Genomic DNA, 14,825 nt, shown 5'->3' on the forward strand with positions numbered 1-14,825 from the left:
CATTCGGCCCGTCGAGCCTGTGCCGGCTGTGTGAAAGAGACGCCCATTTCGTCCCACTCCCCATAGCCCTGTAAACATTTCCTTGAGATGGCTTTTGCGGTTTCTCAAAGGCGTTCAGAAATATTGTCCTCCGTTGTGACACTCCCTTTTAATTGTCGCCGGCCCCATTAATTTCCTTGAACACAATGTTCCACTATTGCATTCCCCAGACCCATCCAACTCTGCGCCTTTGTGCTCAGAAGCTGGCCTAGTATAGCTGAATATAAACAGCACACTTCAACTTCAGCCTGTGGAACACCTATCAATTCAGGCAGTGAATTCCAGATCATAACAACTCGCTGTGTAAAGAAAATTCTCCTCATTTCCTCCACCCCCCCCACCCCGGTTCTTTTGCCGATTATCTTACATCTGTGTCCTCTAGTTACCGACCCTCCTGCCAGTGCAAACAGTTTCTCCCTGGTTACTCCATCAAAACCCCTCAGGATTTTGAACACCTCTGTTAAATCTCCTCTGCACCTTCCCTGCTCTAAGGAAAGAAAGGCTTGAAAGAACGACTTGCATTTATATAGCGCCTTTCATGACCTCAGGACATCCCAAAGAGCTTTACAGCCAGTTAAATATGTAGTCACTGTTGTAATATAGGAAACGCGGCAGCCAATTTGCGCACAGCAAGCTCCCACAAACAGCAATGTGATAATGACCAGATAATCTGTTTTTCCAGTGATGTTGATTGAAGGATAAACACCGAGGAGAACTCTCTTGGCTCTTCTTCGAAATAGTGCCAAGGGATCTTTTTGTCTGCCCGAGGATAAATACTAGCGGATGCTAGGGCTCGGAAATAAAAACACGAGAGTGCTGGAAACACTCAGCGGCTCAGGCAGCATCTTGTGGAGAGGGAAAGTGGGCTCACGTTTCTTCAGAACTGATTGACCTGGAAAAGTTAACCCTCTTTCTCTCTCTCTCTCCACAGATGCTGCCTGACCCGCTGAGTTTTGCCAGCATTTTCTGTTTTCATTGCAGAAAGCCGGCCCCCGCCTTGCCTGAAGGGCTCAGTTACCCGTTGCCTTAACCAACCGAGGGCAGCAGGGGAGCCTGTCCAAAGCAGGCCCAAGGTGAAAGGGCGTGGTAGCGTGACTGCAACCAGAGAAAACTCTGGGGCCCGCTAGCACACCCACGTTAGTTCAATCGGAGCGCAGTCACTACGGCAGGAAGCCGGCGTGCCCTCGAGGGCGGACGGGCACCTGGAGAATTGCCCGCTGACGAGATGCGAGCTGGCATTGGGGTGGGGGGGGGGTGGGGTGGGTGGGGGGGGGGGGAGGGGACTGCCACCGCTGTGAGCTGCAGCTATTAAAGGGGTGCAGCACTGGAGGAAACAGTTTTACGTTCACAACCACCGCCCCACGCCCCCTAGCCCCCCCACAGACAGGAGCAGATGCATTCGGAGACGAACACAAAGTCAGCAATGGGAAATATGAAAGCACAGAAATACATGGTCAGCACTGGGAAGGGGGTGAATGGTTTTGGTGCCAGCCTTGATTGGGACTACTGCAATCGGACAGGACGAACCGCTTTACGGCAAGTGTCAGAGGGGGTGGGGTTCTGGAGGTTGCGAGTTAATGCACCCCGCCCCACCCCCCACCGACTGGTGTTTGTGAGATCTTACTGTGCGCAATGTGGCTGCCATGTTTACCTGCAAAACAAGTCACTAAACAACAACTTGCATTTACATAGCGCCTTTAACACAGTAAAACGTCGCAAGCCACTTCACAGGAGCGTTATGAAACAAAATTTGACACCAAGCTACATAAGGAGATATTAGGACAGGTGACCAAAAGCTTGGTCAAAGAGGTAGGGTTTAAAGGAAGAACAAGATGTCTTAAAGGAGGAGAGAGAGGCAGAGAGGTTTAGGGAGGGAATCCCAGAGCTTAGGGTCTCAGCAGTTGAAGGCACAGCCACCAATAGTGGAGCGATGAAAATTGGGGATGCTCAAGAGGTTACGGAGATAGGGAGAAGCGAGGCCACAGAAGGATTTGAAATGTGAATTTTAAAATCGAGGCGTTGCTTAACCGGGAGCCAATGTTGGTTGGCGAGCACAGGGGTGATGGGTGAATGGGACTTGGTGCGAGTTAGGATACGGGGAACAGAGTTTTGTATGAGCTTAAGTTTATGGAGGGTGGAAGCTGGGAGGCCGGCCAGGGGAGCGTTGGAATAGTTGAGTCTGGAGGTAACAAGGGCATGGGTGAGGGTTTCAGCAGCAGATGAGCTAAGATGGGGCAGAGATGGGCAATGTTACCGAGGTGGAAATAGGCGGTCTTAATAATGACGCAGATATGCAGTCGGAAGTTCATCTCTGGGTCAAATATGACACCAAGGTTGCGAACAGTCAGGTTCAGCCTCAGACAGGTGTTTGGGAGAGGGATGGAGTCGGTGGCGAGGGAACGGAGTTTGTGGCGGGGACCGAAGACAACGGCTTCGTTCTTCCCAATATTTGGCTGAAGGAGATTTCTGCTCATCCAGTACTGGACGTCGGACAAGCAGTGTGACAATTTAGAGACAGCGGACATTTACAGAGTGCCTTATCAGGTGTCTCAAACGTCTGGAATACATCGCGTACAAATAAATCATTGTACGCGAAGTGCTTCAAGACGTTTCAGAGACCTGATAAGGTGCTCTCTCCAAGTGTAAGCCTTTCTCTTCTCGGAATGAAACAAACAGGTAGAGATGAAGATTTCACATCTACTTTCACAGTGAGTCATAGTCACAGAGTTTTACAGCACAGAAAGAGGCCCTGTCTATTCTAATAATAATAATAATTATGGTTGCATAGTCTGTAAAAATGCCCTGCACTCAAACAAAGAGAAGGGGAGATTAACAATATACAATATAAAATAAACCGAAGGAGGAATTCCACCGTCTGAGGGGCACGAACAGACCGTGCAACCGTGCACCTCGTCGAAAATGCCTTTGCGCTTCTGATTCTTGCTCATTTTGCCTCCTGCCCCCACTCGTTCCTCAGCATCCGAGAGCGAAGGACTCGCCCGGGCTAAAGGTCAGCGAGAAAAAGGAGAAGGCAAAGAGGCTGAAACCAATTTGTGCGCTTTGCCCGTGGCCCCTCACGCTCCACTGAACACAACACATACATCGCCGGCAGCTCAAAGGCCATCCAATTACAGGCCGGTCCTCGGCATAGCAACAAGCAGCAGACAGCAAAGTAATAATCAGCAACAGGATTACATTACATTAAAACAAGATCTCGACTGCAGCAGAAAGTATATTAAGCATTAACTCTCTCGGAGACAGTCCATTCCCAGTGGATTTCCCCGTGTCCATTCGCGTGCGCACTTTGGCTGCCGCTCGGACCCAAGCCCTTTTCTTTTTCTTTGCTCTTTACCCCCCCACTGACTGCTCTCTCCTGTCGTCAACCTCTTTGACCAAGCTTTTGGTCATCTGCCCTAATTTCTCGTGTGGCTTGGTGTCAAATTCTTTGCCTTATAATACTCCTGTGAAGCGCCTTGGGATGTTTTACTACGTTAAAGGTGCTATATAATAGAAGTAGTTGTTGTTGTGGAGGGGATTAACCCTCTCACCCACCGCTCCCCATTCACAGTCAGACACCGGGCAGCCTGCTCCCAGCGGAGGGGATTAACCCTCTCACCCACCGCTCCCCATTCACAGTCAGACACCGGGCAGCCTGCTCCCAGCGGAGGGGATTAACCCTCTCACCCACCGCTCCCCATTCACAGTCAGACACCGGGCAGCCTGCTCCCAGCGGAGGGGATTAACGCTCTCACCCACCTCTCCCCATTCACAGTCAGACAACGGCCAGCCTGTTCCCAGCGGAGGGGATTAACCCTCTCACCCACCGCTCCCCATTCACAGTCAGACACCGGGTAGCCTGCTCCCAGCGGAGGGGATTAACCCTCTCACCCACCTCTCCCCATTCACAGTCAGACACCGGGTAGCCTGCTCCCAGCGGAGGGGATTAACGCTCTCACCCACCTCTCCCCATTCACAGTCAGACAACGGCCAGCCTGTTCCCAGCGGAGGGGATTAACCCTCTCACCCACCGCTCCCCATTCACAGTCAGACACCAGGCAGCCTGTTCCCAGCGGAGGGGAGTAACCCTCTCACCCACCTCTCCCCATTCACAGTCAGACACCGGGCAGCCTGTTCCCAGCAGAGGGGATTAACATTCTCACCCACCGCTCCCCATTCACAGTCAGACACCAGGCAGCCTGTTCCCAGCGGAGGGGATTAACCCTCTCACCCACCGCTCCCCATTCACAGTCAGACACCAGGCACCATGTTCCCAGCGGAGGGGATTAACCCTCTCACCTACCTCTCCCCATTCACAGTCAGACACCAGGCAGCCTGTTCCCAGCGGAGGGGATTAACCTTCTCACCCACCGCTCCCCATTCACAGTCAGACACCAGGCAGCCTGTTCCCAGCGGAGGGGAGTAACCCTCTCACCCACCTCTCCCCATTCACAGTCAGACACCGGGCAGCCTGTTCCCAGCAGAGGGGATTAACCCTCTCACCCACCTCTCCCCATTCACAGTCAGACACCGGGCAGCCTGTTCCCAGCGGAGGGGATTAACATTCTCACCCACCTCTCCCCATTCACAGTCAGACACCAGGCAGCCTGTTCCCAGCGGAGGGGATTAACCCTCTCACCCACCTCTCCCCATTCACAGTCAGACACCGGGCAGCCTGTTCCCAGCGGAGGGGATTAACCCTCTCACCCACCTCTCCCCATTCACAGTCAGACACCGGGCAACCTGTTCCCAGCGGAGGGGATTAACCTTCTCACCCACCGCTCCCCATTCACAGTCAGACACCAGGCAGCCTGTTCCCAGCGGAGGGGAGTAACCCTCTCACCCACCTCTCCCCATTCACAGTCAGACACTGGGCAGCCTGTTCCCAGTGGAGGGGATTAACCCTCTCACCCACCTCTCCCCATTCACAGTCAGACACCGGGCAGCCTGTTCCCAGTGGAGGGGATTAACCCTCTCACCCACCTCTCCCCATTTCACAATCAAAAAACACTGTGGCACCCATAAAAGGTAACAGACCACCTCTGTATATTGGTGTCTGAAGCATTTGTAGCGGGAATGAGGGTTTCATTGCTCGAGTTTTTAAAAAACAGCAGATCTTCCATCAGGGCCCTTCAATGGGCAGAGCTGGTTGCCCTTCCGTCCAGTGTGCACTACATCTGCCAGTATTTTCAGCGGCTCCAGCAGGGAACGCTCCATTAATGTAACTCAAACCCCCAGCACTTAGAGCACAGAGTCCCATTCTGTTCCTGATCAGATTCTGTTAATAACATTACCTGGATTCATAGCACAAGTCTGACTGCGGCAGCAATTCTATCAGGAACCTCATACTGCAGTGCACAAAAAAGTCTGAACAGGCACTGGCACAGTCACCAAACATCCCAATCGGTGGATGATAGAATCATTTCGTGGAGGACCTTTACAACCAGCAGATGAGAGAAAATAACATAAAAGAGCACAAGAAATAGGAGTAGGAGTAGGCCATTTGGCCCCTCGAGCCTGCTCCGCCATTCAATAAGATCATGGCTGATCTTCCAGCTCAACTCCACCTTCCCGGCCTATCCCCATATCCCTTTTTGGGGCAGTGAGTCCTGATCCTACCAGGTGCGTGTACGCAGCACAAACACTGCCCCAATTAACATTAAAGTGAAACAACAAGCGGAGATGCAGGTCCCTTGGACAACTTGAGGGGGACGTGGATCTCTTATACACGAGGATGATGGCGGGTAGGGTGAGGGGAGACAATGCGGACGAGGAGGGCCTCTTCTAATCAGCCTCTCTGGCGATCACATAGATGGGATCTTACAGCACAGAAACCGGCCATTTGGCCCAACTGGTCCACACGAGCCTCCACCCTCCCCTCTTCATCTCACTCCATTAACATATCACAGAATCACAGAAACCCCACAGTGCAGATAGAGGCCATTTCGGCCCATCGAGCCTGCACCGACACATATCCCACCCGATCCCCGTAACCCCTACACCAACACATATCCCACCCTATCCCCGTAACCCCACGTATTTAATCCCCCTAACACTAAGGGTCAATTTATCATAGCCAATCAACCTAACCCGCACATCTTTGGACTGTGGGAGGAAACCGGAGCACCCGGAGGAAACCCACGCAAACACGGGGAGAATGTGCAAACTCCACACAGATTATTCGCCTCAACTATTCCATGTGGTAGCAAGTTCCACATTCTAACCACTCTCTGGGTAAAGAAGTTTCTCTTGAATTCCCTGTTGGATTTATTAGTGACTACCTTATACTCATGACCCCTAGCTTTGGACTCCCCCACAAGCGGAAACATTTTCTCCACGTCTACCCTATCGAACCCCTTCACAATCTTAAAGACCTCCATCAGGTCACCCCCTCAGCCTTCCCTTTTCTAGAGAAAAGAGCCCCCAAGCCTTTTCAGTCTTTCCCGATAGTGGGTTCTTCCCAACTTCCACCCCCAGTTCGTGCAGAGTTAGAAACACAGAAAATTAGGAGCAGGAGTCGGCCATTCGGCTCTTCGAGCCTGCTCCGCCATTCAATATGATCATGGCAGATCCTCTATCTCAATCCCATATTCCCAATCTCTATCTGATCTTAATTGGGCTGATAATGCAGGTGGCACCATTATTATCAGCACCCCGAGCTACAGAGGGAAAATAAAATCAGCCAAGGTGCCTGGCCATGAAGACGCTTCAAGCTGTTGGATCTCATCCTTCCAGAATACCAACCCTCTCATCTCCCCATTACACCGTCAATATTCAATCATATGGGTTGCCTCTGAACCTATTGAGCTCTACACTTCCACCATCTGCTCTTCCATCTCTGGGCTACTGAGCATCGCCTAACCCCTCCCCCACCGCCCATGGCGGAGCCATCGTACCACCTGCATCGAATCACTCCCGACGTCTCTCCCTAAACCCCTCGGCCCTGCCACACGTCCTCTCACAACAACAACTTGCATTTATATAGCGCCTTTAACGGAGTAAAACATCCCCAAGGCGCCTCACAGGAGCGACTGCCAAACTAAATTTGACACCTAGCCTCGTGGGTTCAAGTCCCGCTCCAAAGGCCTAAGCGCAAAATCCAGGCTGGCATTCCTCATGCCAGTGCTGAGGGAGCGCTGCACTGTCGGGAGGTGCCGTCTTGCGGGTGAGACTTTAAACCGTGGCCCGGTCTGCTCTCTCAGGTGGACGTAAAAGATCCCACGGCCACTATTTCGAAGAAGAGCAGGGGGGGGGGGGGGGGGGGGGCGGGTGTTCTCCCCGGTGTCCTGGGCCAATATTTATCCCTCAACCAGCATCATGAAAAACTGATTATCTGGTCATTTATCAACTTGGGGTGCGCAAATTGGATTCCTATATTACAACAGTGACAACACTTCAAAAATGATTAATTGGCTGTAAAGGTGCTTGGGGACGGCCCGAGGTCATGAAAGGTGCAATATAAATGCAAGTCTTTCTTATTGCAGAGTTCAGAGTTCTGTCTGTCCCCTTCAGCACGGAGCACTGGCCTTATTTCAACTATTGAATTTCTGCATAGGAATGGCAGGTGTCCAAAAAACAAACAAACACACAAGGACACAGTCAAAGGCGATACATACTCTGCAGATTGCCGAGCAACCACATGCTCGACAAAATTCAACCTCAACATGTCGGGGGTGGGGGGGGCGGGGGGGGGGGGGAAGGAAGGGACTCGTAGCAAGTTACCACTGTCCAAACCTGGCGCCCTTATCCAGTCAGTGAGTGCCTGGTCTACCCACTTACACAGTCAGTGGAGGGATTTGACCCTCTCAACCATCTCGTCCTATTCCGTATGAAATGCTGGGCAGCCTGATGTGTATTGTATAAGTAAGGACACCGTGGGGGTAACTTTGATCTAACCCGCTTGAAGGGTAACGGGTCAGGTTCGAGTCGTACGCCTGTTTTACGCCCCCGCCCTGATTTAAACCTCCGTTGACTTAGAATCATAAAATAGTACAGCACAGGAGGCCGCCATTCGGCCCCGGTTCTTCCGAAGAGCAATCCCGTTAGTCCCACGCTCTTTCCCCATATCTCTGCAATTCTTTCTCCTTCAAGTATTTATCCAATGCCCTTTTGAAGGTTACCATTGAATCTGCATCCACCACCCTATCAGGCAGGCCATTCCAAATCCTAACCACTCGATGTGTAAAAAAGAATTCCCTCCCATGTTGCCCTCTGGTTCTTTTGCCAATCACCTTAAATCTGTGCCCATTGGGTACCTTAATGCAGAGTTTAAATCGCGGCGGGGTGTAAAATAGGCAGCTGAGCCAAAATTGCCCCATTCTTGCCGGGCGGATCTGATTAAAATTACCCCCTCAACCCCGTGACTCACAATATACCAGCTGCGAAAGAAGCGAACCTATATTTTTAAAACCTATTGTGTGAAAGGGATATTAGTACGCAGCATAAAGTCACTGTGTAAGCGATCGCTCGCTGTCTCTCCCAAGTGACCGAAACATTTATCTCCAGCGTGTAGGTGGTGCTGAGATTTATTTCCCGTGATCAGATTAGCAGCACTCAAAGTTCCGGCAGAACAAGAAGCCTGACAGCTACATACCTTGAAGAGGACACTTTATTGCAGTGCTACTCTAATTAATGCTTTCAAAACTGCCCCGAATCGATGTTAATCAGCGTCAGCTACTGAAGAATTAAGGCGAGGGTTAGAAGATATTGAGCTTCTGCATGTAAATCATTCAGGTTCCCACATTCACAAAAAGCTCAGAGATCCCTGCAGCTCATTGCTCGCTCTATCTCCAGTTCGCTGCCTGCTCATTGTCTGCTCTCTGCTCTCTCTATCCCCCAGCTCGCTCTCTGCTCTCTCTATCCCCCAGCTCGCTCTCTGCTCTCTCTATCCCCCAGCTCGCTCTCTGCTCTCTCTATCCCCCAGCTCGCTCTCTGCTCTTTCTATCCCCCAGCTCGCTCTCTGCTCTCTCCATCCCCCAGCTCGCTCTCTGCTCTCTCCATCCCCCAGCTCGCTCTCTGCTCTCTCCATCCCCCAGCTCGCTCTCTGCTCTCTCCATCCCCCAGCTCGCTCTCTGCTCTCTCTATCCCCCAGCTCGCTCTCTGCTCTCTCTATGCCCCAGCTCGCGCTCTGCTCTCTCTATCCCCCAGCTGGCTCTCTGCTCTCTCTATCCCCCAGCTCGCTCTCTGCTCTCTCTATCCCCCAGCTCGCTCTCTGCTCTCTCTATCCCCCAGCTCGCTCTCTGCTCTCTCCATCCCCCAGCTCGCTCTCTGCTCTCTCCATCCCCCAGCTCGCTCTCTGCTCTCTCCATCCCCCAGCTCGCTCTCTGCTCTCTCCATCCCCCAGCTCGCTCTCTGCTCTCTCCATCCCCCAGCTCGCTCTCTGCTCTCTCCATCCCCAGCTCTCTCTCTCTCTCTATCCCCCAGCTCGCTCTCTGCTCTCTCTATCCCCCAGCTCGCGCTCTGCTCTCTCTATCACCCAGCTCGCTCTCTGCTCTCTCTATCCCCCAGCTCGCTCTCTGCGCTCTCTATCCCCCAGCTCGCTCTCTGCTCTCTCTATCCCCCAGCTCGCTCTCTGCTCTCTCTATCCCCCAGCTCGCTCTCTGCTCTCTCTATCCCCCAGCTCGCTCTCTGCTCTCTCTATCCCCCAGCTCGCTCTCTGCTCTCTCTATCCCCCAGCTCGCTCTCTGCTCTCTCTATCCCCCAGCTCGCTCTCTGCTCTCTCTATCCCCCAGCTCACGCTCTGCTCTCTCTATCCCCCAGCTCACTCTCTGCTCTCTCTATCCCCCAGCTCACTCTCTGCTCTCTCTATCCCCCAGCTCACTCTCTGCTCTCTCTATCCCCCCAGCTGACTCTCTGCTCTCTGTCCCCAGCTCACTCTCTGCTCTCTATCCCCCAGCTCACTCTCTGCTCTCTCTATCCCCCAGCTCACTCTCTGCTCTCTCTATCCCCCAGCTCACTCTCTGCTCTCTCTATCCCCAGCTCACTCTCTGCTCTCTCTATCCCCAGCTCACTCTCTGCTCTCTCTATCCCCCAGCTCACTCTCTGCTCTCTCTGTCCCCAGCTCACTCTGCTCTCTCTATCCCCCAGCTCACTCTCTGCTCTCTCTATCCCCCAGCTCACTCTCTGCTCTCTCTATCCCCCAGCTCACGCTCTGCTCTCTCTATCTCCAGCTCGCTCTCTGCTCTATCCTCCAGCTCGCTCTCTGCTCTCTCTATCCCCCAGCTCACTCTCTGCTCTCTCTATCCCCCAGCTCACTCTCTGCTCTCTGTCCCCAGCTCACTCTCTGCTCTCTCTATCCCCCAGCTCACTCTCTGCTCTCTCTATCCCCCAGCTCACTCTCTGCTCTCTCTATCCCCCAGCTCACGCTCTGCTCTCTCTATCCCCCAGCTCACTCTCTGCTCTCTCTATCCCCCCAGCTCACTCTCTGCTCTCTGTCCCCAGCTCACTCTCTGCTCTCTCTATCCCCCAGCTCACTCTCTGCTCTCTCTATCCCCCAGCTCACTCTCTGCTCTCTCTATCCCCAGCTCGCTCTCTGCTCTCTCTATCCCCCAGCTCACTCTCTGCTCTCTCTATCCCCCAGCTCACTCTCTGCTCTCTCTATCCCCCAGCTCGCTCTCTGCTCTCTCTATCCCCCAGCTCACTCTCTGCTCTCTATCCCCCAGCTCACTCTCTGCTCTCTCTATCCCCCAGCTCACTCTCTGCTCTCTCTATCCCCCAGCTCACTCTCTGCTCTCTCTGTCCCCAGCTCACTCTGCTCTCTCTATCCCCCAGCTCACTCTCTGCTCTCTCTATCCCCCAGCTCACTCTCTGCTCTCTATCCCCCAGCTCACTCTCTGCTCTCTCTATCCCCCAGCTCACTCTCTGCTCTCTCTATCCCCCAGCTCACTCTCTGCTCTCTCTATCCCCCAGCTCACGCTCTGCTCTCTCTATCCCCAGCTCACTCTCTGCTCTCTCTATCCCCCAGCTCACGCTCTGCTCTCTATCCCCCAGCTCACTCTCTGCTCTCTCTATCCCCCAGCTCACGCTCTGCTCTCTCTATCCCCCAGCTCGCTCTCTGCTCTCTCTATCCCCCAGCTCACTCTCTGCTCTCTCTATCCCCAGCTCACTCTCTGCTCTCTCTATCCCCAAGCTCGCTCTCTGCTCTCTCTATCCCCCAGCTCACTCTCTGCTCTCTCTATCCCCCAGCTCGCTCTCTGCTCTATCCTCCAGCTCGCTCTCTGCTCTCTCTATCCCCCAGCTCACTCTCTGCTCTCTCTATCCCCCAGCTCACTCTCTGCTCTCTCTATCCCCCAGCTCACTCTCTGCTCTCTCTATCCCCCAGCTCACTCTCTGCTCTCTCTGTCCCCCAGCTCACTCTCTGCTCTCTCTATCCCCAGCTCACTCTCTGCTCTCTCTATCCCCAGCTCACTCTCTGCTCTCTCTATCCCCCAGCTCACTCTCTGCTCTCTGTCCCCAGCTCACTCTCTGCTCTCTGTCCCCCAGCTCGCTCTCTGCTCTCTCTATCCCCCAGCTCACTCTCTGCTCTCTGTCCCCCAGCTCGCTCTCTGCTCTCTCTATCCCCCAGCTCACTCTCTGCTCTCTCTATCCCCCAGCTCACTCTCTGCTCTCTCTATTCGGAGAATGAGAGGGGATCTCATTGAAACTTATAAAATTCTGACAGGACTGGACAGACTAGATGCAGGATGTTCCCGATGGTCGGGGAGTCCAGAACCAGGAGACACAGTCTAAGGATAAAGGGTAAGCCATTTAGGACAGAAATGAAGAGGAATTTCTTCACCCAGAGAGTGGTGAACCTGTGGAACTCTCTACCACAGAAGATGGTGGAGGCCAATTCATTAAATATATTCAAGAAGGAGTTCGAAATATTTCTTAAGGCTAAAGGGATCAAGGGATATAGGGAGAAAGCAGGGACAGGGTACTGAATTTGGATGATCAGTCATGATCGCATTGAATGGCGGAGCAGGCTCGAGGGGCCGAATGGCCCACTCCTGCTCCTATCTTCTGTGTTTCTATCCCTGATGTGTTGATGCTACTTTAGGAGCAGTTTGAAGCAATGGGAGATAACTTGTCCAAGTTCCCTTGGTGGAGGAGGTGAAGCCTCGATCTGACATATTTTGGTGCTGTGCTATGTGACACATCTCTTACCTTGCCCAGTGTGGAGAAACTCAGCTGGAATACGAAGGACAGAATCTCAACCAGGTCCATACTTCGGGTCTGGAGGGGAAAGAGAGAGATAAACAGAAACGTTAGAATCGCTGATCAAATTTATAATTGGTTTAACTGACACTCAGACTCCCAGATGTAACAGCAATGCCCAGTCCCACAAGCACTGGGCACTCTGCAGTATTTCCCCTCAGTTGCCAGTATTCAGGTCCGCTCCCAGACATCGAGTGTCGGCAGGTTGTTTGACCATGGGGAGCACCACACAGCTGAGCCCAACCTCGCCCTTGCATATTCCAGCAGGAGTTAGTAGATAGTGATCAGGAGCAGGAACCCTGGCTGATTTGTCCCCTCCACATCCCAGGAGCTTTCAGGCGAATTGTCAAGAAAGAGAGACTAGTATGTATACAGCGCCTTTCACGACCACCGGACCTCCCAAAGCGCTTTGCAGCCAAAGATGTACTTAAAAAAAAAAAAGTGTAGCCACTGTTGTAACGTAGGGAAAGGCGGCAGCCAATTTGCGCACAGCAAGCTCCCACAAACAGCAATGTGATAGTAAATGTGTTTTAAGGCTGTTGGTTGAGGGATAAATATTGACCAGGACACCGGGGAGAGCTCCTCTGCATCATGCTCTCTCTCCTCGGAGTTCACTAGCCTCCCATCCTCCCTTAATCTCTTCCTTCACGGGAACTCCTCAACCCATATTCACGGCCACCCCCTCGACCTTGTTCATCTCGTGGCCTCACTACTCCCATCGCGCCAATCGCAGATAAGACCGTCTCTGACCATTTCCTTGTATCGCTCTCCACCCACATCCCCCTTCGTCCCCCGCCACCCAACCCTACTTCCTTCTGTGTCCGCCCCTGTAAAAAATAAAACTCTCTCTCAACTCTCTTACAACTGCACTTCCGAAATTCCAACTGTCCAGCCTTCGGCCTTCCATTCACCACGACATTTCTGCAGCTACCGATCTGCTCAGCCACACCCTCACCACCACCTTTGATGCCCTAGTCCCTATTAAAACAATTACCCTCTCTCTCACCCTGGCCGTACCCCCGGTACGGGCCTCATCTTCGCTCCCTTAAGTCCAAGGGACGCAGACTTGAACGGATATGGCGGACAACTGGTTCAGCCATTCACTGCCAGGTCTGGCTGGACCACAAAAAGCATGATCGGGTACTGCTCGCATCTGCCAAAATTGCTCACTATCCCAGAATCATTCTGGAATGTAAAGATAAACCCCGGCTTCTATTCTCCACTGCTAACCATCTTCTTAAACTCCTCTCCCGTCTCCTCCACTCCACCTCCAACAACAAGTGTGAGGAGTTCATGGTCTTCTTTGTCTCTAAGATTGAGACCATCCGTTCAGCTGCCTCTGCCACTTCCCTTCCTTCCCCTTGCCCACTGGGCCAAACTTCCTCTAAGGTTCGCCCCTGCCCTAGCCCTGAACTCACATCTTTCTCCAGTTTCTCTGATCTCCCCTCATGACCTCTCTGCGCTCATCTTGTCCATTAGACCCACTTCCTGCTCCCTCGACCCTATTCCCAACAAACTGCTGACCACCCAACTTCCCTATCTCTGTAATCTCCTCCAGCCCCACAACCCCCTGCCCACCCAGAGATATCTGCGCTCCTCTAACTCTGCCCTCTTGAGCATCCCTGATTATAATTGCTCAACCATTGGTGGCCGTGCCTTCTGTTGCCTAGTCCCTCAGCTCCGAATTTCCCTGCCTAAACTTCTCCGCCTCTCTACTTCGCTTTCCTCCTTCAAGACGCTCGTTAAAACATACTTCTTTGACCAAGCTTTCGGTCACCTGCCCTAATTTCTCCTTATGTGGTTCGGTGTGAAATTTTTTGTCTTATAATAATCCTGTGAAGCGCCTTGGGACTTTTCCTACATTAAAGGCACTGTATAAATATAAGTTGTTGTTGGTGTTGCTCTACTTTGAAATAGCGGTCGTGGGATCTTTTACATTCACCCGAGAGGGGACACAGGGCCTCGGTTTAACGGCTCATCTGAAAGACGGCACTTCCGACAGTGCAGCACTCCCTCAGCACTGCACTGGGGGCGTCAGCCTGAATCTTGCGCTCAAGTCTCTGGACTAGGACTTGAACCCACGACCTTCTGACGCAAAGGCGAGAGTGGCTACCCGCAGAGCCACGGCTGACACTGAGGGATAAGACAGTCAGACAAGCTGCAAAAACCGATTAAATAGAGTGGGGGGGGGGGGGAGGGGGTGACAGGGTAGACGCGGAGAGATTGGTTCCCCTGGCTGGAGCGTCTAGAACTAGAGGGCATAGTCTCGGGATAAGGGGTCGGCCATTTAAGACTGAGATGAGGAGGAATTTCTTCATTCGGAGGGTGGTGAATCTTTGGAATTCTTTGCCCCAGAGGGCTGTGGATGCTGAGTTGTTGAGTATATTCAAGGCTGTGAGCGATAGATTTTTGGGCTCTGGGGGAATTGAGGGATATGGGGATTGGGTGTGAAAGTGGGGTTGAGGTGGAAGATCAGCCATGATCTTATTGAATGGCGAAGCAGGCTCGAGGGGCTGTGTGGCCTACTCCTGCTCCTAATTCTTATGTTCTTACGTTCTTACAGAGAGAGACACTGTTCCCCCTTACAATGTGAC

General features: G+C 52.7%; 1 protein-coding gene across 4 annotated transcripts in view; it reads right to left on the reverse strand.

Annotated features, from left to right (window-relative positions):
* The window catches only part of gtf2h4 (general transcription factor IIH, polypeptide 4), an 81,537-nt gene that overhangs the window by 26,529 nt on the left and 40,183 nt on the right, over positions 1-14,825 (reverse strand). For all 4 annotated transcript variants that reach the window (XM_085974869.1, XM_085974870.1, XM_085974871.1 and 1 more), the window contains one exon: positions 12,181-12,249. In XM_085974869.1, the coding sequence (XP_085830995.1) occupies positions 12,181-12,249 (69 nt within the window). The remainder of the gene's footprint in view (positions 1-12,180; positions 12,250-14,825) is intronic.

Source organism: Somniosus microcephalus, unplaced genomic scaffold (genome assembly GCF_052327205.1).
Source record: "Somniosus microcephalus isolate GS21.2 unplaced genomic scaffold, FLI_Smic_1.0 unresolved_chr1, whole genome shotgun sequence".
NCBI lineage: Eukaryota > Metazoa > Chordata > Chondrichthyes > Squaliformes > Somniosidae > Somniosus > Somniosus microcephalus.